General features: G+C 44.0%; 2 protein-coding genes and 1 pseudogene across 2 annotated transcripts in view; all 3 read right to left on the reverse strand.

The window, feature by feature from the left end:
• LOC139028981 (ribonucleoprotein PTB-binding 2-like) overlaps positions 1-6,469 on the reverse strand; it is an 82,217-nt gene extending 75,748 nt beyond the window's left edge. The window contains exon 1 of the mRNA XM_070447702.1: positions 6,164-6,469. Coding sequence (XP_070303803.1) covers positions 6,164-6,412 — 249 coding nt within the window. The 5' untranslated portion in view covers positions 6,413-6,469. The remainder of the gene's footprint in view (positions 1-6,163) is intronic.
• Positions 1-22,173, reverse strand: part of LOC111976125 (inactive tyrosine-protein kinase transmembrane receptor ROR1-like) — a 505,588-nt pseudogene that overhangs the window by 205,453 nt on the left and 277,962 nt on the right.
• Positions 11,508-22,173, reverse strand: part of cachd1 (cache domain containing 1) — a 54,926-nt gene continuing 44,260 nt past the window's right edge. Inside the window, exons 18-23 of the mRNA XM_024004882.2 lie at positions 21,754-21,870; positions 19,490-19,641; positions 18,067-18,228; positions 17,520-17,588; positions 17,313-17,414; positions 11,508-15,469 (exon numbers count right to left, since the gene is read on the reverse strand). Of these exons, the coding sequence (XP_023860650.1) occupies positions 15,231-15,469; positions 17,313-17,414; positions 17,520-17,588; positions 18,067-18,228; positions 19,490-19,641; positions 21,754-21,870 (841 nt within the window). The 3' untranslated portion in view covers positions 11,508-15,230. The remainder of the gene's footprint in view (positions 15,470-17,312; positions 17,415-17,519; positions 17,589-18,066; positions 18,229-19,489; positions 19,642-21,753; positions 21,871-22,173) is intronic.

The following is a 22,173-nucleotide window of genomic DNA, read 5'->3' on the forward strand; positions in this document are numbered from 1 at the left end:
TCCACACTCTGTAGGGGCACACGCTGTGAGGGGCACCAAGAGCGGGCTCTTGTCAGCTCAACCACGCTCTGTAGCACCACGTTTGTCATCCGAAGCACTACGCTCATGTAGCACCACGCTCTGTAGCAACCACGCTTCTGTAGCACCACGCTCTGTAGCACGCACGCTCTGAAGCACCACGCTCTGTAGCACCACGCTCGTAGCACCACGCTCTGTAGCACCACGCTCTGTAGCACCACGCTCTGTAGCACCACTCGCTCTTGAAGCACCAACGCTCTGTAGCCCCACGCTCTGTAGCACCACGCTCTTCTGTAGCACCACGCTCTGTAGCACACGCTCTGAAGCACCACGCTCTGTAGCACCACGCTCTGAAGCACCACGCTCTTGTAGCACGCAACGCTCTGTAGCAGCACGCTCTGTAGCTCCATGCTCTGTAGCGCCACGCTCTGTAGCGCCACGCTCTGTAGCACCACGCTCTGTAGCACCACACTCTGTAGCACCAACACTCTGAGCACCAGACACTCTGAAGCACCACGCTCTGCTAGCACCATGCTCTGTAGCACCACGCTCTGAAGCACCACGCTCTGTAGCACACGCTCTGTAGACACGCTCTGAAGCACAATGCTCTGTGAACCGCTCTGAAGCACCACGCTCTGTAGCCCATGCTTGTAGCACCAGCTCTGTAGCACCATGCTCTGTAGCACCGCTCTGAGCACACGCTCGTAGCACACTCTGTAGCACCAATGCTCTGTAGCACATGCTACTGTAGCACCACTCTGTAGCACCATGCTCTGTAGCCCACACTCTGAAGCACCATGCTCTGTAGCACCATGCTCTGGAGCACCATGCTTGGAGCACTATGCTCTACAACTGAGCCACACAGGACACACCCCCACATGATCTGGTGGGCATGTGGTGAGTGGGCGTGTGGTAAAGGTAACTGTGTGAATAGAGGCTGTGCTCCACCACAAGTGTGTAACCAGGCATCATGCTGCTCTAATGACCACCCCTCAGCAAGGGCAGCCAGGCAGCTAGCTCTACAACAGTCAGCCAGCTCTACAACAGCCAGCCAGGCAGCTAGCTCTACAACAGTCAGCCAGGCAGCTAGCTCTACAACAGTCAGCCAGGCAGCTAGCTCTACAACAGTCAGCCAGGCAGCTAGATCTACAACAGTCAGMCAGCTCTACAACAGACAGCTTCTACACCCAGGCTCAGAGTCAGGCATGCTGCACCACTCAGCTCCCTGTCAGCTATTTCAGTCCTCTTAGGGAGCTACTCAGGGAGTAGGATACCCATTATATCAATACTAATAATGACCTCTTCGAAATAATGGATTTGTATGCAGGCTTGCGTTTGTGTTTGTTTGTGCGTGGGGTTTTGTGTATGTTTGTGCATGTGATATTGAGTGTGTGTTGTGTGTGCAAGGTGGTGATGAAGAGTGTGTCTTGTTCTTTGAGGGGCAGATTTGACAACATCTGCTATTGCCACATGCAGCAGTGCTATCCAGGAGAGGGCTGGGTAAAGAGGGTGACATACACACCACCTGCATGAGTCTCACCTGTTCCAGAGAGGCTCTAAATAATTGAACAACTTAGCTGACAGCAGGAGGTGAGTGGGTAGTTTGACGCCTCATCCTCCCCATCCCTCCCACCTCACCCCTTAACCCCCCCACCCCCACCCTGTATTCTGCCCCACTCTCATCTGCCCCACCATCTTTTTATCCAGGTTAGTCTCACGGAGATGAAATCTCTTTTGTAAGAGAGGACTGGTTGATGGAACAGAAACCATCTATATAGTGCATTCGGAAAGTATTTCAGACCCCTTCCCTTTTTCCACATTTTGTTACATTACAACCTTATTCTAAAAATGATTTCATAAAAGCATTTCCTCATCAATCTGCACATAATACCCCATATAATAACAAAGTGAAAACAGGTACAGATTTTTTTGCAAATGTATTAAAAATAAAAAACATAAATACCCTATTTACATACAGTGGGGAGAACAAGTATTTGATACACTGCCGATTTTGCAGGTTTTCCTACTTACAAAGCATGTAGAGGTCTGTAATTTTTATCATAGGTACACTTCAACTGTGAGAGACGGAATCTAAAACAAAAATCCCGAAAATCACATTGTATGATTTTTAAGTAATTAATTAGCATTTTATTGCAAGACATAAGTATTTGATACATCCAGAAAATCAGAACTTAATATTTGGTACTGAATCCTTTGTTTGCAATTACAGAGATCATAGGTTTCCTGTATTCTTGACCAGGTTGCACACACTGCAGCAGGGATTTTTGCCCACTCCTCCATAACAGACCTTCTCCAGATCCTTCGGTTTCGGGGCTGTCGCTGGGCAATACGGACTTTCAGCTCCCTCCAAAGTTTTTTTGGGTTCAGGTCTGGAGACTGGCTGGCCACTCCAGGACCTTGAGATCTTCTTACGGAGCCACTCCTTAGTTGCCCTGGCTTGTGTGTTTCGGGTCGTTGTCATGCTGGAAGACCCAGCCACGCCCATCATCAATGCTCTTACTGAGGGGGAGGTTGTTGGCTAAGATCTCGCAATACATGGCCCCATCCATCCTCCCCTCAATACGGTGCAGTCGTCCTGTCCCCTTTGCAGAAAAGCATCCCCAAGAATGATGTTTCCACCTCCATGCTTCACGGTTGGGATGTGGTTCTTGGGGTTGTACTCATCCTTCTTCTTCCTCCAAACACGGCGAGTGGAGTTTAGACCAAAAAGCTCTATTTTTGAATCATCAGACCACATGACCTTCTCCCATTCCTCCTCCTGGATCATCCAGATGGTCATTGACAAACTTCAGACGGGCTGGACATGCGCCTGCTTGAGCAGGGGAACCTTGTGTGCGCTGCAGGATTTTAATCCATGACGGCGTAGTGTGTTTACTAATGGTTTTCTTTGAGACTGTGGTCCAGCTCTCTTCAGGTCATTGACCAGGTCCTGCCATGTAGTTCTGGGCTGATCCCTCACCTTCCTCATGATCATTGATTCCCACGAGGTGAGATCTTGCATGGAGCCCCAGACCGAGGGTGATTGACCATCATCTTACTTCTATTTTCTTCTATTTTCTAATAATTGCGCCAACAGTTGTTGCCTCTCACCAGCTGCTTGCCTATTGTCCTGTAGCCCATCCCAGCTTTGTGCAGGTCTACAATTGTATCCTTGATGTCCTTACACAGCTCTCTGGCTGGCCATTGTGGAGAGGTTGGAGTCTGTTTGATTGAGTGTGTGGACAGGTGTCTTATACAGTACGAGTTCAAACAGGTGCAGTTAATACAGGTAATGAGTGGAGAACAGGGGGGCTTCTTAAAGAAAAACTAACAGGTCTGTGAAAGCCGGAATTCTTACTGGTTGGTAGGTGATCAAATACTTATGTCATGCAATAAAATGCAAATGAATTACTTAAAATCATACAATGTGATTTTCTGGTTTGTTTTAGATTCCGTCTCTCACCAGTTGAAGTTACCTATGATAAAAATTACAGACCTCTACATGCTTTGTAAGTAGGAAAACCTGCAAAATCGGCAGTGTATCAAATACTTGTTCTCCCCACTGTAAGTATTCAGAACCTTTGCTATGAGACTCGAAATTGAGCTCAGGTGCATCCTGTTTCTGTTGATCATCCTTGAGATGTTTCTACAACTTGATTGGAGTCCACCTGTGGTAAATTCAATTGATTGGACATTATTTGGAAAGGCACACACACCTGTCTATATAAGGTCCCACAGTTGACAGTACATGTCAGAGTAAAAACCAAGTCATGAGGTTGAAGGGAAATTGTCCGTATAGCGCCGAGACAGGATTGTGTCGAGGTACAGATCTGGGGAAGGGTACCAAAAAATGTCTGCAACATTGAAGGTCCCCAAGAACACAGTGGCCTCCACCATTCTTAAATGGAAGAAGTTTGGAACCACCTAGACTCTTCCTCAAGCTGGCCAACCGGCCAAACTGAGCAATTGACTGAGAAGGGCCTTGGTCAGAGAGGTGACCAAGAACCCGATGGTCACTCTGACAGAGCTCCAGAGTTCCTCTGTGGAGATGGGAGAAACTTCTAGAAGGACAACCATCTCTGCAGCACTCCACCAATCAGGCCTTTATGGTAGAGTGGCTAGACGGAAGCCACTCCTCAGTAAAAAGCACATGACAGCCCGCTTGGAGTTTGCCAAAAGGCACCTAAAGGACTCTCAGACCATGAGAAACAAGATTCTCTGATCTGATGAAACCAACATTGAACTCCTTGGCCTGAATTGCCGAGCGTCATGTCTGGAGGAATCCTGGCACCACCCCTACGATGAAGCATGGTGGTGGCAGCATCATGTTGTGGAGATGTTTTTCAGTGGCAGGGACTGGGAGACTAGTCAGGATTGAGGGAAAGATTAATGGAGCAAAGTACAGAGAGATCCTTGGTGAAAACCTGCTCAATAGCGCTCAGGACCTCAGACTGGGCGAAGGTTTACCTTCCAACAGGACAACGACCCTAAGCCATCAGCCAAGACAACACAGGAGTGGCTTCGGGACAAGTCTCTGAATGTTGTTGAGTGGCCCAGCCAGAGCCCGGACTTGAACCCAATCGAACGTCTCTGGAGACGTGAAAATAGCTGTGCAGCAACGCTCCCCATCCAACCTGACAGAGCTTGAGAGGATCTGCAGAGAAGAATGGGAGAAACTCCCCAAAGACAGGTGTGCCAAGCTTGTAGCTTCATACCCTACGAAGACTCCAGGCTGTAATCGCTGCCAACGGTGCTTCAACATAGTACTGAGTAAAGTGTCTGAATACTTATGTAAATGTGATATTTCCACTTTTGATTTGTAATACATTTGCAAAAATGTCTAAAAACCTGTATTTGCTTTGTCATTATGGGTTATTGTGTGTAGACTGATGAGGTGAAAAAACAATGTAATCAATTTTAGAACACGGCTGTAACGTAACAAAATGTGGAAAAAGTCGAGGGGTCTGAATACTTTCCGAATGCACTGTATCCTCCATCAACCTCCATCAGCTCTCTTTCAACCTGCTTTTCTGCTATATCTTCTCTCCCTACCTCTCTCCATCCCCTTCCCGTTCATCTGAAGGGTATCAGCAGGGCTATAGATCTGACACCATCCAACCTGGACAAGGACACCATTAAAATGGGGCTAGTCAGGCTCCTACTATACTGGGGGGGGAAATAGGCTGGGAATGGGCTGAGGTTGAGGAGGGGATATGGAGAGGTTTGGGAGGATGGGGGATAGCAGACAGGTTACATAAGCCAGAGATGGTTTTCCATTTCCATCAACCTGGTAGCCTCCTTATGGTGCAGACAGCAGAGTGGATCTGTTTAAATATGTTGCTCTCCTGTGTGTGTGGATTCTGGGAAAAGCCACTTACTCACATGGGAACTGTGGTGCACAGACTGTGTGTGTGTGTGTTTTAAAATCAATGGCTTGACGTGCAATGAAATTCCCTTATAACTTAATATACTGTATATTGGATAGTTGTAGTATTAGGATATGGTCGTACTGCGTAATCAGGAATAACATATTGTAATGCTCGATTTGGTTGTCATGTTGCAAAATGTAAACCAAATAGCCCATATCAGACAAACTAAAAAGTTTCATGTGAAGTGGATGTCTACGCAGATAAACGCATAACATTGCTCTTGGCTTCGTTTCTATTTGCTCAATTGTAAGCTACTGGCAAATATTTGTGTGCATTGGTCACATTGTAGAAATGATTAACAAACTCGATGCCACTGTCTGATATCTTTCCTCGCTACATTGTAACAACAAAATATAACAAGCCCGGTGCGCGTCCATAGTTAAATGCCTTTCAGCATTTACATTGTATAACTGTCTTTGTAGGTTTTAGACTGATGCATTACAAACTTCTACTATTTAACAGTAATGTGGATATCGAATGAGAGTGGCAGGTCRCAGAGCCTCGACAATACTCGCAGCAAAATTAAGGGATTTCTCAAACCGTTTAAGTTAATTAGGCCCAATATTCGTTTTGGTCCAAATGAACTACACATAAGTATAGCAAAGTATTGCATATTAGCACACCTGAAATTATTTTAATATTCCAGAGAGCCGCAAGAGTAGCGCAACAAAACAACTTTCACTCCATCTGTCAGAATACAGAAAAGTGTAGGCTACCTGGTTGGTTGTATCTTGTGGAAGGTTTTTAATGAGGATTTTCCTCCTGTTGCTCAGCTCGCGGCGAGTTTTCTCTAGCCTCTTCTCAATTTCCTCCGGTTCCAAATCGGGTAAGTCTCTGAGACTGGTCCCCTCGGATGCTGCGTCCTCATCCTGCCGGCTCTCCGGGCTGTCAGAATCCGGGAAATTTGCACTTTCCTGGTTCAAAGAGTGAACGGTCGGCGGCTGGATGGAGGAAGCTGCCGCCATCTTGAGTAGCTGTGATAGAAAGTGAGTGGAGGCAGTGATAGGTGGGCGTCTGTGTTTTTGTCGCTCCCATCTGAGTGAGAGAGAGCAGACGGGAAAGGTACGCACATGAAGCCAGGCCCCGGCGCGCTACTGTAGGCTACCCCGGACGATTGGCGACCCCCACCGTTTACAAAATGTATAAGTGGACACTATTAAACAATAACGAGTATTGTATCGCCATCCCGTGGTAGACYATACCCCATAGCTAATGAACTAATGATACCTGTCAATAAGCACGTTATAGAGAGGCTATATCCAATACTGAGAAGAGGACAAACAACTAGCCTACAGGTTGCATAATTCGTTTTATGATAAAGCATAATGCATACATACTGTTTTCAAATAAACATTGCTCTCCAACAGTATGTGGACACACCCTTCAAATGAGTGGATTTAGCTATTTCCCCCACATCTGTTGCTGACAGGTGTGTACAATCGAGTACAAAAGCCATGCAATCTTCATAGACAAATATTGACAATAGAATGGCCTTACTGAAGAGCTCAGAGACGTTCAACGTGGCACCGTCATAGGATGCCACCTTTCCAACAAGTCAGTTCGTCAAATTTCTGCCCTACTAGAGCTGCCCTGGTCAACTGTAAGTGCTGTTATTGTCTAGGAGCAAAAATGTCTCAGCCGCAAAGTGGTAGGCCACACAAGCTCACAAAACGGGGCCACCGGGTGCTGAAGCGAGTAGTCTGTCTTTGGTTTCAACACTCACTACAGAGTTCCAAACTGCCTCTGAAAGCAACATCAGCACAAGAACGGTTCATCGGGAGCTTCATGAAATGGGTTTCCATGGCCGAACAGCTGCATACAAGCCTAAGATCACCATACGCTATGCAAAGCGTCGGCTGGAGTGACGTAAAGCTCGCCACCATTGGACTCTGGAGCAGTGGAAATACGTTCTCTGGAGTGATGAATCACTCTTCACCATCTGGCAGTCTGACGGAAGAATCTGGGTTTGGCGGATGCCAGGGGAACGCTACCAGTTCCAATGCATAGTGCCAACTGTACAGTTTGTGGAGGAAGAATAATGGTCTGGGACTGTTTTTCATGGTTCGGGCTAGGCCCCTTAGTTCCAGTGAAGGGAAATCTTAACGGCTACAGCATCTAGACAATTATGGAAAGACATAGTTTCTGTTTTAAAGCTAATGTTTGTCACGCCCTGACCTTAGAGAGCCGTTTTATTTCTCTATTTGGTGAGGTCAGGGTGTGATGTGGGGTGGGCATTCTATGTTCTATTTTCTATGTTTTGTATTTCTTTGTTTTGGCCGGTGTAACAGTATAACTTCATGGCGTCCCCTCGCCCCGACCCGGGCGCGAACCAGGGACCCTCTGCACACATCAACAACGGTCGCCCACGAAGCATCGTTACCCATCGCTCCAAAAAGGCCGCGGGGGGGCAACACTACTTCTAGGTTTCAGAGCAAGTGACGTAACTGATTGAAACGCTACTAGCGCGTACCCGCTAACTAGCTAGCCATTTCACATCCGTTACACTCACCCCCCTTTCAACCTCCTCCTTTTCCGCAGCAACCAGTGATCCGGGTCAACAGCATCAATGTAACAGTATCACTTTACGCCGTCCCCTCGCCCCGACACGGGCGCGAACCAGGGACCTTCTGCACACATCAACAACTGACACCCACGAAGCGTCGTTACCCATCGCTCCACAAAAKCCGCGGGGGGGCAACACTACTTCTAGGTTTCAGAGCAAGTGACGTAACTGATTGAAACGCTACTAGCGCGTACCCGCTAACTAGCTAGCCATTTCACATCCGTTACACCGGGTATGGTTCTCAATCAGGGACAGCTGTCTATCGTTGTCTCTGATTGGGAACCATACTTAGGCAGCCCTTTTTCCCACCTGTCTTTGTGGGTAGTTAACTTTGTTTGTGGCACATAGCCCTTAAGCTTCACAGTTGTTTTGTATTGTTTATTGTTTTTGTTGGCGTCACCTAAATAAAAGGAATATGTACGCTCACCACGCTGCGCTTTGTCCAGTTCTTTTGACGGCCGTGACAATGTTGAGATTATATCGGAGTGAGAATGACGTGCTCTGCATGCACGTTCGGTATTTGGCCATGATTACAACAAGATAGTCTAGCCGGCTAACTACCAATCTAAATATTGACATGGGTAATTGTCAGCTAATTGAGGGACTGACAAGAGAAAAACTGCTGATGCACAACCAAATGTAGACATTGCACCTGGTGTATTCCACTATTCTTACTCTCGATAGTAAGGCGAGACCTCGACTGAGTAAAAAAAAAATATATAATTCAAATAAATATTGTTCAAATATACATTGCTCTCCAACAGACACTCCTTGCAATGTAGGATACAGGCCATACTTTATTTTGCCTATAAATAAGAAATATACCCTAACATACAAACAGTGGGAAATGGAGTAACGTTCCCCTGCTGTGCAGATTATAAACCTGAATGGCCAGGTCTTCTCTCAGCCAGCCAGAGGCAGTCAATCCTTTTCCTGCGGGTGGAGGGTGCCACCCAGTCAGACTGAGCGGTGAATGGCAGCTTTCCTCCAGGGCCCCCACAATGGCCATGTGCGTGTCAGACCTGAATGTATAAATTGCAACCCACTTAGTTGTGCAGAAAATATTTCCTATGTTTATAAAAAGGGGAGAAAATAAACCAATCATCATGCAAATATGATGCTCCGTTTACCTAGTGAGATTTTTGGCAGCTCTACAAATAGTGCTACACTATCACAACGAAGGGATGGAAACATCCTGCTCTCAACTGGCAAATTAAATTACAGTCTTCAGACTAAAGCAGAACTATACCTCGTTTATGCGTAATTACAGCAATCAAACTAACCCACTTCATGTCTGACGGGGGGTTGAATAAAATAGTTATTCAATGGATATAGGCTATGACAAGATGGGCTTGAATGAGAGTGTTCTCGAAACCGTACTGTATGTGAGCCTACTAGCAAAATGTCTCAGTATCCGTACAGATTGGAAGACATTAATCAATCAACTGTGTTTTCTCTGAAATGATGGTCAGTGATGCTGGTCAGTAACAAGATGCTGAAGAGACATGATGTATCCCAATCAGAGATAAACAGAAACACCCCTCAAGAGAACAATCTCTCTCATACACACATCATTGTATTCCCCTCATGCCATAAAAATTCCTCATCAAAGTTTGTCACATTTTTCATCCATGCAAATCAGAGAAGTCTTTCACATGTAAAAGGAAAGGCAGGCTATCCAACCAGATACCAGCGGGGATGRTGTGTTGGTCTGCACTTCTGTGACAATGATTCACAGCTCCACCGAGTGGGAGTATGAGAAGAAACAAGGAAACGTCAGCGCTCGATCGTTGGGACCTGTGAGTGGGTGTCAGCGAGTGGCTGAATGGGGCAACGCAGGAACCTGGGACACATGTTTATGTTATGTAGGCGGACCGAACCTTGAACCCTGAATGGCTGGGAGTGAGGTGCTCTGTGTGTGTAGGAGTAAACATTATCAATTCAGGGATGGCGATAAAATCATCTTCATTGTAGATCTATCTATTTCACCCATTTACATTGTCATTCCTTGCTTTAATCCAGGACACTGGATGGTTGTCCTCACCATTCAGGTACACATTTATTTGGGATTGAAGAACAAAAAATTACAGAATGGATTAAGCATGAGCAGGACCCCTACCCTCGCTCACCTACCCAATTTCCCTTCAACATAACCATCCCCATGTTCCCTGATGTTAATGGTACATCAGCCTCAACCAGTGGTCCTCCTGAGATGCATAGATGACGAGGAGATGCAAATAAGTACATGCCTACTTCAGAATAAGCTAGCCTGTTAGTTCATGTGTATGCTTCCTCCTCAGTTGTCAGAGAATGCCTTGGGTACACCCTGAATGGCCTGAGGAAAGTGAGAGTGCTCTAATTCAGAGCAGATCCATGGCAGAGAGAGGGAGAAAGAGTGAGAGGAGCCACTCCTCTTCCCCCTGCGGGCCCTGGCCCATCCTTCAGCACTGCAGAGCAAGCTGGTCCACTTTCCTGTCCTGCTGCCTATGGTCATTAAGGAAGAACATCCACCATGTCCTTTCTCTTTATCTGAAGAAACTTAGATTAGAAATGTGGAGAGAAGACCTGGTTAGATAGAAGACCGAATGCCACTTCAGTATTTACCCATTATTCACAACTGCTATAGTGTGTGTAGATCTTCCTCAACCTCTTTACATTCATAGACCTATACATCATATTCAATACATTGATGCCAAGACATCAATTCATCACTTTAGGCACATAGTCTCTTTTAGAGGTGGTGAATGTGACTACAAGGAAACTCATAGAATCAAAACACAAAACAAAACTCTATATGCCAATTAAGATGTACAGAAAGGCTTATAAATAAATATCAATAAATCAAATGTATTTATAAAGCCCTTTTTACATAAGCAGATGTCAAAGTGTTATACAGACACCCAGCCTAAAACCTCAAACAGCAAGCAATGCAGATGTAGAAGCACTATATAAAGCATAGCTCTTCCCCTATCTCCCCCACAATGAACTACTGCTACAGTAGCTGGAACATGCTGAAAACAGAGGGCAGTTAGCCTGTGGGATTGAAAGGCCATTGTCTAGTACCATTCAGTTGCCCTAAAATTACCTTTCCACCCCAGTCTAATCCAACAATAAATATGGGTTGGTGGCTAACAGGAATATGGGCCTGACACGGAGGCAAGATAAAGGAGCAGGTAATCCTMCCCATCAGTTCATCCTACTGTATCTGTACTGGCAGGTGGGACATGGTGCCCTACAGACTGACCTAGGAACATCAGATTATGAAATGATCATTCTAGGAGTTGTAGGCCTACTAAGTTGTTGCATTGTGATTGTGTCTGCCATGGGTGGTACTTAAGGTGGCATGTTATTGCTGAACTAAGATGTGATTAATGCTGTCTAAAGGGAGTAGTACATGATGGTACACCGTGAATGAAATATTGAGGCAGTACAGTACAGTACATGGTACACAGTGAACTGTAACATAGTAAATGGGAAATACATACAAAGGCAAGTGGTTTTAAGTGTAACATGGATTTTTTTTATATATCACATTCACATTGCAATATATCTCCATTTTATAACTGTATATGTTACACTGGAAGTTCTTTCAGTACATTAATTAAATTCATAGTGTTCGGTATACACAAGATTATACTTTCTTACAACAGCTGGTAAATACTGTTCATGCTCTCTCGCGTCAAAAACGTAATTACAATATAGTCTCAGTAAATGTAGCTCTTGTTTTTCAGATTCAAACAAAACATCTAAACATCAGACCCACTTACAGTACCAGTCAAAAGTTGACACACCTACTCATTCAAGAGTCTTTCTTTACTTTTACTATTTTCAACATACTACATTCCCATATTGAAGACATCAAAACTATGAAATAACATTTATGGAATAAAGTAGACCAAAAAAAAGTGTTAAACATATCAAAATATATTTGAGATTCTTCAAAGTAGCCACCCTTTGCCTTGATGACAGCTTTGCACACTGTTGGCATTCTCTCAACCAGCTTCATGAGGTAGTCACCTGGATGCACTTCAGGTGCCTTGTTAAAAGTTAATTTGTGGAATTTCTTTCCTTATTAATACATTTGAGCCAATCAGTTGTGTTGTGACAAGGTAGGGGTGGTATACAGAAGATAGCCCTATTTGGTAAAAGACCAAGTCCATATTATGGCAAGGACAGCTCAAATAAGTAAAGCGAAACGACAGTCCATCACAAAAACCATCAAGCGTTATGATGAAACTGGCTCTCATGAGGATCGCCACAGGAAAGGAAGACCCAGAGTTACGTATATTGCAGAGGATAAGTTCATTAGAAGTACCAAATAAATGCTTCACAGAGTTCAAGTAACAGACACATCTCAACATCAACTGTTCAGAGGAGACTGCGTGAATCAGGCCTTCATGGTCGCGTTGCTGCAGAGAAACCACTACTAAAGAACACCAATAAGAAGAAGAGACTTGCTTGGGCCAAGAAACACGAGCAATGGACATTAGACCGGTGGAAATCTGTCCTTCGGTMWWTTTTTTTATATTTTTGGTTCCAACTGCTGTGTTTTTGTGAGACGCAGAGTAGGTGAACATATGATCTCCGCATGTGTGGTTCCCACGTGAAGCATGGAGGAGGAGGTGTGATGGTATGGGGGTGCTTTGCTCGTGACACTGTCAGTGATATATTTCAAATTCAAGGCACACTTAACCAGCATGGCTACCACAGCATTCTGCAGCGATACAGATGACCTGGCCTCCACAATCACCGACCTCAACCCAATTGAGATGGTTTGGGATGAGTTGGACTGCAGAGTGAAGAAAAAGCAGCCAACAAGTGCTCATCATATATGTGGAAACTCCTTCAAGACTGTTGGTAAAGCATTCCAGGTGAAGCTGGTTGYGAGAATGCCAAGAGTGTGCAAAGCTGTCAGAGGCAAAGGGTGGCTACTTTGAAGAATCTAAAATCTCAAATATATTTTGGTTTGTTTAACACTTTTTTGGTTACTACATGATTCCATATGTGTTATTTCATAGTTTTGATGTCTTCACTATTATTCTACAAGGTAGAAAATAGTAAAAATAAAGAAAAACCCTTGAATGAGTAGGTGTGTCCAATCTTTTGACTGGTACTGTATGTTTTGGTGCTGCACCGTTGGAAATATGCACCAACCCGACGTGACAAAATCGGGGTGTATATTCCCAGAGCTGTGTAGTGTTATGAGTAACGTCCAGTGCTATAATTTCAGTGGTGGTGGTTATGAACAGGACAGTAGGAGATAACTGTGACTAAAATGAATTACTGCTTTTAACTACAGTGAGACTAGAGTACCACAATATCCCATAATATGAGCTGTAGCGTTAGGTGACATGGCATTATTATTCAATGAAAAGGTACTCTAGAACTAAAGTTGGGGTCAATTATATTTCAATTCAGGAAGTAACACGATATTCAATTTCTAAGAATAGAAATGAATTTGACCCATATCCTGTCTAGAACTAATCCAACTCAACGAACAGGGAGAAAGTTCCACTGSAGTCTAAAATAAAATCTCTTCTTGACAATTGACATTGTCTTCTGACATTTTGACCCTACATGGTTCAACAAAAATTTGATTTGAAAGACTTTAAAATCTTCAACTTTAAGTATCTAAAATACAACTATGTCAGTCTGTCTTCCATCCAATATGGACCTAAAGAAAGGTAAACCTAATAACATCCAAGGTGTCGCAAACCATGAACTGAAAAATATCACACAAAAAACAAATATCTGAGCATCATTTTGAGTACCCAATATTTCATTTCCAACATACAAATATGGAGTGCAACACATGAATAGCTATTTGTGACTTTTAAAAAGGTATGTACACTTTATACTGTTTCGATCGGGGGTAAAAAAAAAAAACACGAGACATTCTTCACCCAAACTAAATGAATACAATATGACTTGATTTGGAGAAGTTCATCCATGAATCACATGACAAAACACTTGTTATAACGGGGAAATTACTCATCAGAAAATCAGGCGGACTGCTGAAACCAAAATTATTTCCTCTCTATTCACTAATTACACTTTCAAAACAATTAAACCATGTAATAATGCTTTCAATTGAGATGCTCTGACCACTTCCATACAATCAGACCAAACACACACACACACACACACACACACACACACACACACACACACACACCATTACAGTTGCACAACCTGTGTACACACACACCTCTCTTCAACAGTGATAGGTCCCACAGGCATAGAGACAGAAAGAGTCATAGCTTGGCCCACCAGGTCTAGATGTTAGTGTGAGGGGGTCAGATAAGACAGACCAACCAATCCCTCACACCAGCTCTATGCCTTAATGTTCAGGCAGATAACAGGGCACCAAAGTGTGGGAATGGCTCTCCTGTGTGTCTGAGTCATTCTGCCAGGGTCCTGGCATGGCCCTTCCATATTCAGTCATACAGCATCCCGTTGACACAAACCAGCCCTGGACTGGTGGTTGCCTGGTAGGGTGGATTAGTGAATACAATGTATTGTATTCAGCTTGTTCAGTCAGGACAAAGAGTTCAACTAATTTCACCTTCACAACAATAACAATGATTTTCTGATTCTYAACTGAAAATAATCCAAAGGATAACCTGTGTCAGATATGTGTTGAATAACCACTTCCTCTTCATGATGTGTCCTTAACAGGAAGTGAGGGGCATGTGCAGCAGGGACACTCTGTGGTCCATGATCAGCCACTGTGGTTACCTTGGCAACCAGAGTTCATTCAGTTCAGCTCCAGCCACTGTCAGGTGCGCATCTGATCATTCTCAAATCCAGTTCAATAAATAGTAGAAAAATAATCCTTTATTTCTTATTTGTTATCTTCTTAAAAATCTGAGATGCTTTGTTTACACTTTTAAACAAGTTCAGAGCCCTTTTGAATAAAAGAGGCCTCCACCACACCCCCCATGTTTCTGAGCAGGGCTATACTGGGCTACAGAAGCTAGTGTTCCTCAACAGAGGTGGAGTGTGTGAACTTCAAGGAGTCCTCCAGGAGGGGGACTGCTCTGTTCTCCCCAGCCCAACTCCTTTCACCCTGGCTTGGCACAGTGGGAGCACACATGGGTGGTGGAGTCTGGAGTTGGTAGTGGTAGTGTTGGATGAATAGCTAGTAGTGATGTTGCCAGGCAGAGGGCTGGTGGGGTTGGAGGAGAGCTGAGGCCTGTGTAGGGATCGGGTATAGAGGATCAGCACTCTGCGTCCACACTGTGCACGGTGACTGCTGCCTGCAGGTGGTGTGTGTGGAGCTGGTGGTGGGGCGGGTGGCGGTACGGGTGGAACTTGTGGCTGAGCAGCGCCGCCGTCTGAGGGGGCGTGTCCAGATCCAGGTCGTCGTCGTGGTTCCCCACGTCCACGCCGGCCGACAAGGGGTCGTTGTTGCAGGGAGGGTTTTCACTGTCCTCCTGAGGACTCATGGTGCTGTAACCTGTTGCGACACATAGGAACACAGACGTTAATACACATCTATGTAAAAAACACAGGCATTCATAAAAGGAGATAAGTATACAAGCACACTGTGATAGACCAATAGAGACTTCAAAAGAGAATCAGCAAGACTTTACACACCAGAGTATACGTCCATCGATCTATAATTACAGTTTAGGGAATAACATTCTAAGCCATCACACCTCATTAATTACGTGTGTGACATCTCAATCATTGTAGAAAGGTCTGGAGAAGGAGAGCTGTATGTGCAGTGAGTGGTGTGTGTGTACGTTGCACGTGAGCTGGTATGAAGGGACGAGTTAAGGAACGTTTGTGCCCCTGCAGTGGAGAGAAAGAGAGCGGTAGCAATCAGAGGGGGATTGCCAATTTGAATCAATCCCTCCATCTCCAACACCTCTCCAACTTCCCTCCATCTCCAACACCTCTCCAACTTCCCTCCATCTCCAACACCTCTCCAACTTCCCTCCCTCTCCAACACCTCTCCAACTTCCCTCCCTCCATCTCCAACACCTCTCCAACTTCCCTCCATCTCTCCACAAACAACCTTACTCATCATGAGCGTCCCTCCCTCTCCAAACACCTCTCCAATACTTCCCCTCCTCTCCTCCCAAACACTTCTTCTGACCAACCTTTACCCCTCCCATCTCACACTCCTCTTCCCAACTTTCCTCCATCTCCAACACCTCTCCAACTTCCCTCCATCTCCAACTTCCCTCCATCTCCAACACCTCTCCAACTTCCCTCCCTCCTCCACCGACTCCCCGCAGATCACTGACATTAAAGCATCATTACATATCTGCCGCCTCCGATACTGCCAAATCCCAACATTTAGCATCCCTCAGGCACTTTAGTTCTAGAAGACGAAGCATCAACTTTTATAAAACAGTCCAACTGTGGAAAGAGGAGAATCGTCACTGCTGTGCTGAGTGTAATGGAAGGTAGGTATGTGGAAGATGGGAGAAGGAATGGGCATCTATTGGTATATATCTAAGCGAAACAAAGAGGTACTGATATAACCTGGCTAGTAGAGCTTCTGAAGGTCACTTAGGCTTTTGACATGTTCTCTAATTCTGTCAGAGAGAACTATGGGGAGGACTTCAATGGGATCCGGAGGAGAGGAAAGATGCCAACTTCAGAAGCACTGAGTGCGTAGCTCCGCACTCCTATCCTCTGCTCAACTCCTTCCATCTATTGATGAGAAGTCATTTCAAACAGTGCTACTGCCATTTGTCATCAGTTTTCCGAGTAGCACAARAGGTGAGAAAAGTCAATCACAGTTAAAAGGGTCATGAACAACCGTGGAGACGGGGCCTGAAACAGAGGATGTGAAAGGTCAGGACTTAGGTAATAATACAGAGAAAGGTTGTATTAATAAAGCCTATACCTGGATGTCTGCTAGCCTGCAGGCTGTTAGACAACATCCTTGACTCAGTGACTGTGTAGCTAGAGAGTACAGAGACCCTTCAGCAGCTGTGTGAGTGAGTGGACTGTGGGAAAACGCCACTGACTGAGCTGAGGAACAGAGCCAATGTGTTTTTAACGCTTTGCTGTTTGCCCTGAATCGCCTCCGCCCTCTTTCTTACACTCTCTCTGTATTTCTCCACTGCATCAATTTCCTCCTCTCTGATCAGTAGTTACACAACCAGTGTTAGCTAGAGAGACTTATCTACGGGCAGAAGAGAGGGAACACAAGGGCAGGGTGTCCTATCTGTTATGTGGTTTTACAGAGAGTTATACTACTCTCCTCCTTCTCAACCAGAAAATGTGTGGTTTTTAGAGCAGAACAGTAGTGGCCTGTTTCCTCTGGGGTCATACTGTCTTACCGTGGTCACTCTCTGTCCCTGACCGTCCCCAGTACCTCCTCCTGCGCTCRGGGCTGTGGGTGTGTCTCTCAATCACCGCAGCAATAAACCGTGTGTTGCTGACTGCAGGACGGGACAGGAAAACATCTAGGTTTAATACAAGGAATAAAGACAAGGTCAAGTCAAGGTCTTACAGTACACTAATACTAATCCTCCTGCAGTACTTACTGATTCCCCTGTCTTCATGACTGTCCTCATCTCGCTCATTATCCAGGTTAGACATCCGCACTGACATCTCTGCAGAAAGGAGAAAGGGAAAGAAAGTATTATTGTAAGAGATTACTTTCATGCATATCTTTAGTCAGATTCAATAACAAGTGTTTATGGTCTCATTAGGGAAAGACAATACTGCTGTCTGTAGCRCAGGTCAGCCATTGAGTTCAGGGCATTAGTTCATTCAATCATCCCCACAGCTCTAGCAGCAGCTTTCATTATCAAAACTARGACCTGATGCTCAGACAACAGAGGCAATTTTAGGGGCAATTACTGTCTAAATTTGAATACTTTCATAACAGACTAAGACAATAACAAAGTGGTTTTAAAATATCAATAAAATGTCCTATTCATAGCACTGAGATTTCTCTGATGTCAACCTAAATCAGAGGCTACCTGTGTCACCGCTACCCGTGTCACCACTTGCATGTACTAACTAGCTGTATTTCCATAGTCAGTTGTCCTAGGTAGCATTCATCTCCAGTATGCCGAAGTGTCTTACCCTGCGCGGCCAGAGGGGACATGTGTTGATGTGAGCGCCGGTGGAGCTGGTGTCTGTAGGCGTAGACAGCCAACACCAGCACCATGATACAGCCCATAATCCCCCCGGCAACCGGCCCTACCGGTGCACTCCGAATCATGTTCAGAGACGCTACCTCCTCATCTGGAAGGAGGGAGGGGAGAGGGAGAGAGAGAGAGTGGAGGAAGGCTTAAACACATTAGATCTATTATACTAACCAAATTATTCTAGAAGGACTATGACATAGCCAGAGCTATGTATTTAGACAGTTGGGACAACTTGTAGAATTTTTAATATAGTTCTAATTTTAAACGATCAGTTAAACACCATTGTATAAATATCCCCCATGTAATGGTGAGCTATAACATGGCTGCCATAGAATGTTGGAGTGTCATGTAAATGCATCATAATACAGAAACCTCAATGACCCAACCATAGAATTAGGAATTGGAATACGCAAGTCATTTAACAGGATGTCTATGGTCCTGTATTTAGAGAGTTGGGCCAATAAGATTTCTGCATTATTTACATAACMCTTCTACATTCTATGGCAGCCATGTTAGCTCACCGTTAACATTACGGGAGGATATTTATACAAAGCTGTGTAACTGAATGTCTAGAACATCAATTACTATTCTACAAGTTGGCCTCTAAATAAATGACTCTGGTCCTAACTCGTTAAATAATTGCTCAGGTCCTAACTCGTTAAATAAATTGCTCTGGTCCTAACTCGTTAAATAAATTGCTCTGGTCCTAACTCGTTAAATAAATTGCTCAGGTCCTAACTCGTTAAATAAATTGCTCAGGTCTATCTCGTTAAATAAATTGCTCTGGTCCTAACTCGTTAAATAAATTTGCTCTGGTCCTAAACTCGGTTAAATAAATTGCTCTGCCGTCCTAACTCGTTAAATAAATTGCTCAGGTTCTCTAATAACTACTGTTAAATAAATTGCTTCTGGTCCTAACTCGTTAAATACATATTCTCAGGTCCTACTCGTTAAATAAATTGCTCTGGTCCTAACTCGTTAATATAATTTCTCAGGTCCTAACCTCGTTAAATATAAATTGCTCAGGTCCTATCTCGTTAAATAAATTGCTCGGTCCAAACTCGTTAAATAAATTGCTCTAGGTCCTAACTTCGTTAAATAAAATGCTCAGGTCCTAACTCGTTAAATAAATTGCCTCAGGTCCTAACTCGTTAATAAATTGCTCAGGTCCTAACTCGTAAATAAAATTGCTCAGGTCCTAACTCGTTAAATAAATTGCTCAGGTCCTAACTCGTTAAATAAATTGCTCAGGTCCTAACTCGTTAAATAAATAGCTCTGGACATAATGGGGGGAAATCAAGCCCACTAGCCCATTATGTTTGCATGACCTCGTGACAGTATGGAATGAGTAGACTCACTCAACATCCCCATGCCGTCCATGTAAGGGCTCTTGGCCCCGAGGATGCCCCCGAAGCATTCCTTCTGCAGGGCACAGTAAGGTTTGTCCAGGTGGGTCTTCCCATCATTGTCCACCATACACCATTCACAGTCCAACACGCCAAAACAGTCACTGGAGATCACAGAGTAAAGGTATGAGGTCAAGTCATGGTCAAGACTCATACAACGTAATGGATTTTCTTCACGTTAAATCTCAGCAAATGTATTTTGGAAACGTGTTGCGATCTGAAACTTGTTTTGCTCTTCTAAATCAGTATATACACGTCACCACATGCTTTAATTAAATCAGTACAGTACCTTGCTAAAGTATTCATCCCCCTTGCCATTTTTTCCTATTTTGTTGCATTACAACCTGTAATTTAAATTTATTTTTATTTGGATTTCATGTAATGGACATMCACAAAATAGTAAATGAAAAAAATTACTTGTTTCAAAAATKATAAAAAACTGAAAAGTGGTGCATGCATATGTATGCTATGAAGCCACTAAATAAAATCTGGTGCAACCAATTACCTTCAGAAGTCACATAATTAGTTAAATAAAGTCCACCTGTGTGCAATCTAAGTGTCACATGATCTCAGTATATATACACCTGTTCTGAAAGGCCCCAACACCACTAAGCAAGGGGCACCACCAAGCAAGCGGAACCATGAAGACCAAGGAGCTCTCCAAACAGGTCAGGGACAAGGTTGTGGAGAAGTACAGATCAGCGTTGGGTTATGAAAAAATAGCCGAAACTTTGAACATTCCACAGACCACCGGTAAATCAATTATTAAAACATTTAAAGAATATGGCACCACAACAAACTTGCAAAGAGAGGGCCGCCCACGAAAATTCACGGACCAAGCAAGGACGGCATTAATCAGAGAGGCAACAAAGAGACCAAAGATAACCCTGAAGGAGCTGCAAAGCTCCACAGCAGAGATTGCCGTATCTGTCCATAGGACCACTTTAAGCCATACACTCCACAGAGCTGGGCTTTACAGAAGAGTGGCCAGAATAAAAGCCATTGCTTAACTTCTCTAGGATAGGGGTCAGCAAATTCACTATTGGATAAATAGCGTGCCCAATTTCAACTTCCTTCTACTCATCCCCAGAATATAAKATATGCATATTATTAGTAGATTTGGATAGAAAACACTCTGAAGTTTCTAAAACTGTTTGAATCATGTCTGTAAGTATAACAGAACTTATGTAGCAGGCAAAACCCCGAGGACTAACCATTAATTCTTTTATTTTTTTAAGTCACTGTCTGTTCAATGAGTTTTCATTGGAATACTGGATTTCTAATAATCCTGTTTCCAGTTCCTACCGCTTCCACTGGATGTCACCACTCTTTGGAAATAGGTTGAGGTTATTCCTTTGTGCAATGAAGAAGTGAGGCCACCTGGAAACAGTGTAACGTCATGTGTACTGTTTGAGAGTTGCGCAAGACTAGAAAAGTAGCGTTAGTTTGTTGATCTCCTGTATTGAAAACAGATAGACCCGTCTTCAATAAAAGTAGTTTGAAATGTTTTGGCAAAGTTTAGAGGTAATTTTTGAGATCTTTTGTAGTGACTTTGCGCAAATTGGAAGCTGTTTTTTTCTGGATCAACCGCGCCAAATAAATGGACAATTTGGATATATATGGACGGAATTAATCGAACAAAAGGACCATTTGTGATGTTTATGGGACATATTGGAGTGCCAACAAAAGAATCAGCAAATATTAAGTTCTGCTTTTCYGATGTATCAAATACTTATGTCATGCAATAAAATGCAAATGAATTACTTAAAAATCATACAATGTGATTTTCTGGATTTTTGTTTTAGATTCCGTCTCTCACAGTTGAAGTGTACCTATGATAAATTACAGACCTCTACATGCTTTGTAAGTAGGAAAACCTGCAAAATCGGCAGTGTATCAAATACTTGTTCTCCCCACTGTATGTATGTTCAAGTTCAGTTCTTTTGTCTTATTTCTTGTTTGTTTCACAAAAAAATATTTTTCATCTTCAAAGTGGTAGACATGTTGTGTAAATCAAATGATACAAACCACAATACTTTTTATTTTAATTCCAGGTTGTAAGGCAACAAAATAGGAAAAATGCCAACGAGGGATGAATACTTTTGCAAGTGGGCTGTAGTGGTAGCCTGTGGGCTGTAGCTGTGGCTTGTAGGCTGTAGCTGTGGGCTGTAGCTGTGGGCAATGATTGTGGGCAATGATTGTGGGCTGTACTCAACCTGCTAGTGAAGCGCTGGCTGCAGCGGGTGTTGATACACTGGGGCAGGGTGTCCTGCAGACTGGAGTCCATCACTGTCAGAGACAGGGGCTCCTGGTGCACCGCACAGCTGGGGTTCCTGTTGAACCACACGGTCAGACCATAGTGATGAACATGACCACACGATCAAACTCCAATACACATGACCACACAGTCAGACTACAACAATGACAAACCCAGTTCAAATGAGAGAACTGGCATCACACTGAATCAAGGAGGTAATGACTAACCAATGATAATGTCACGGTTTCAAATTAGGCAGTAATTAGCATTACGTGAAAAGACCTCAATCAACCACAACAGAAGGAACACTACATGAATGCATGACTGCAGCCTGACAGCAGCTTTGTGGACGATCTTTTCTCTAGCATCCCTCTATCCT

Source organism: Salvelinus sp. IW2-2015, linkage group LG16 (assembly GCF_002910315.2).
Source record: "Salvelinus sp. IW2-2015 linkage group LG16, ASM291031v2, whole genome shotgun sequence".
NCBI lineage: Eukaryota > Metazoa > Chordata > Actinopteri > Salmoniformes > Salmonidae > Salvelinus > Salvelinus sp. IW2-2015.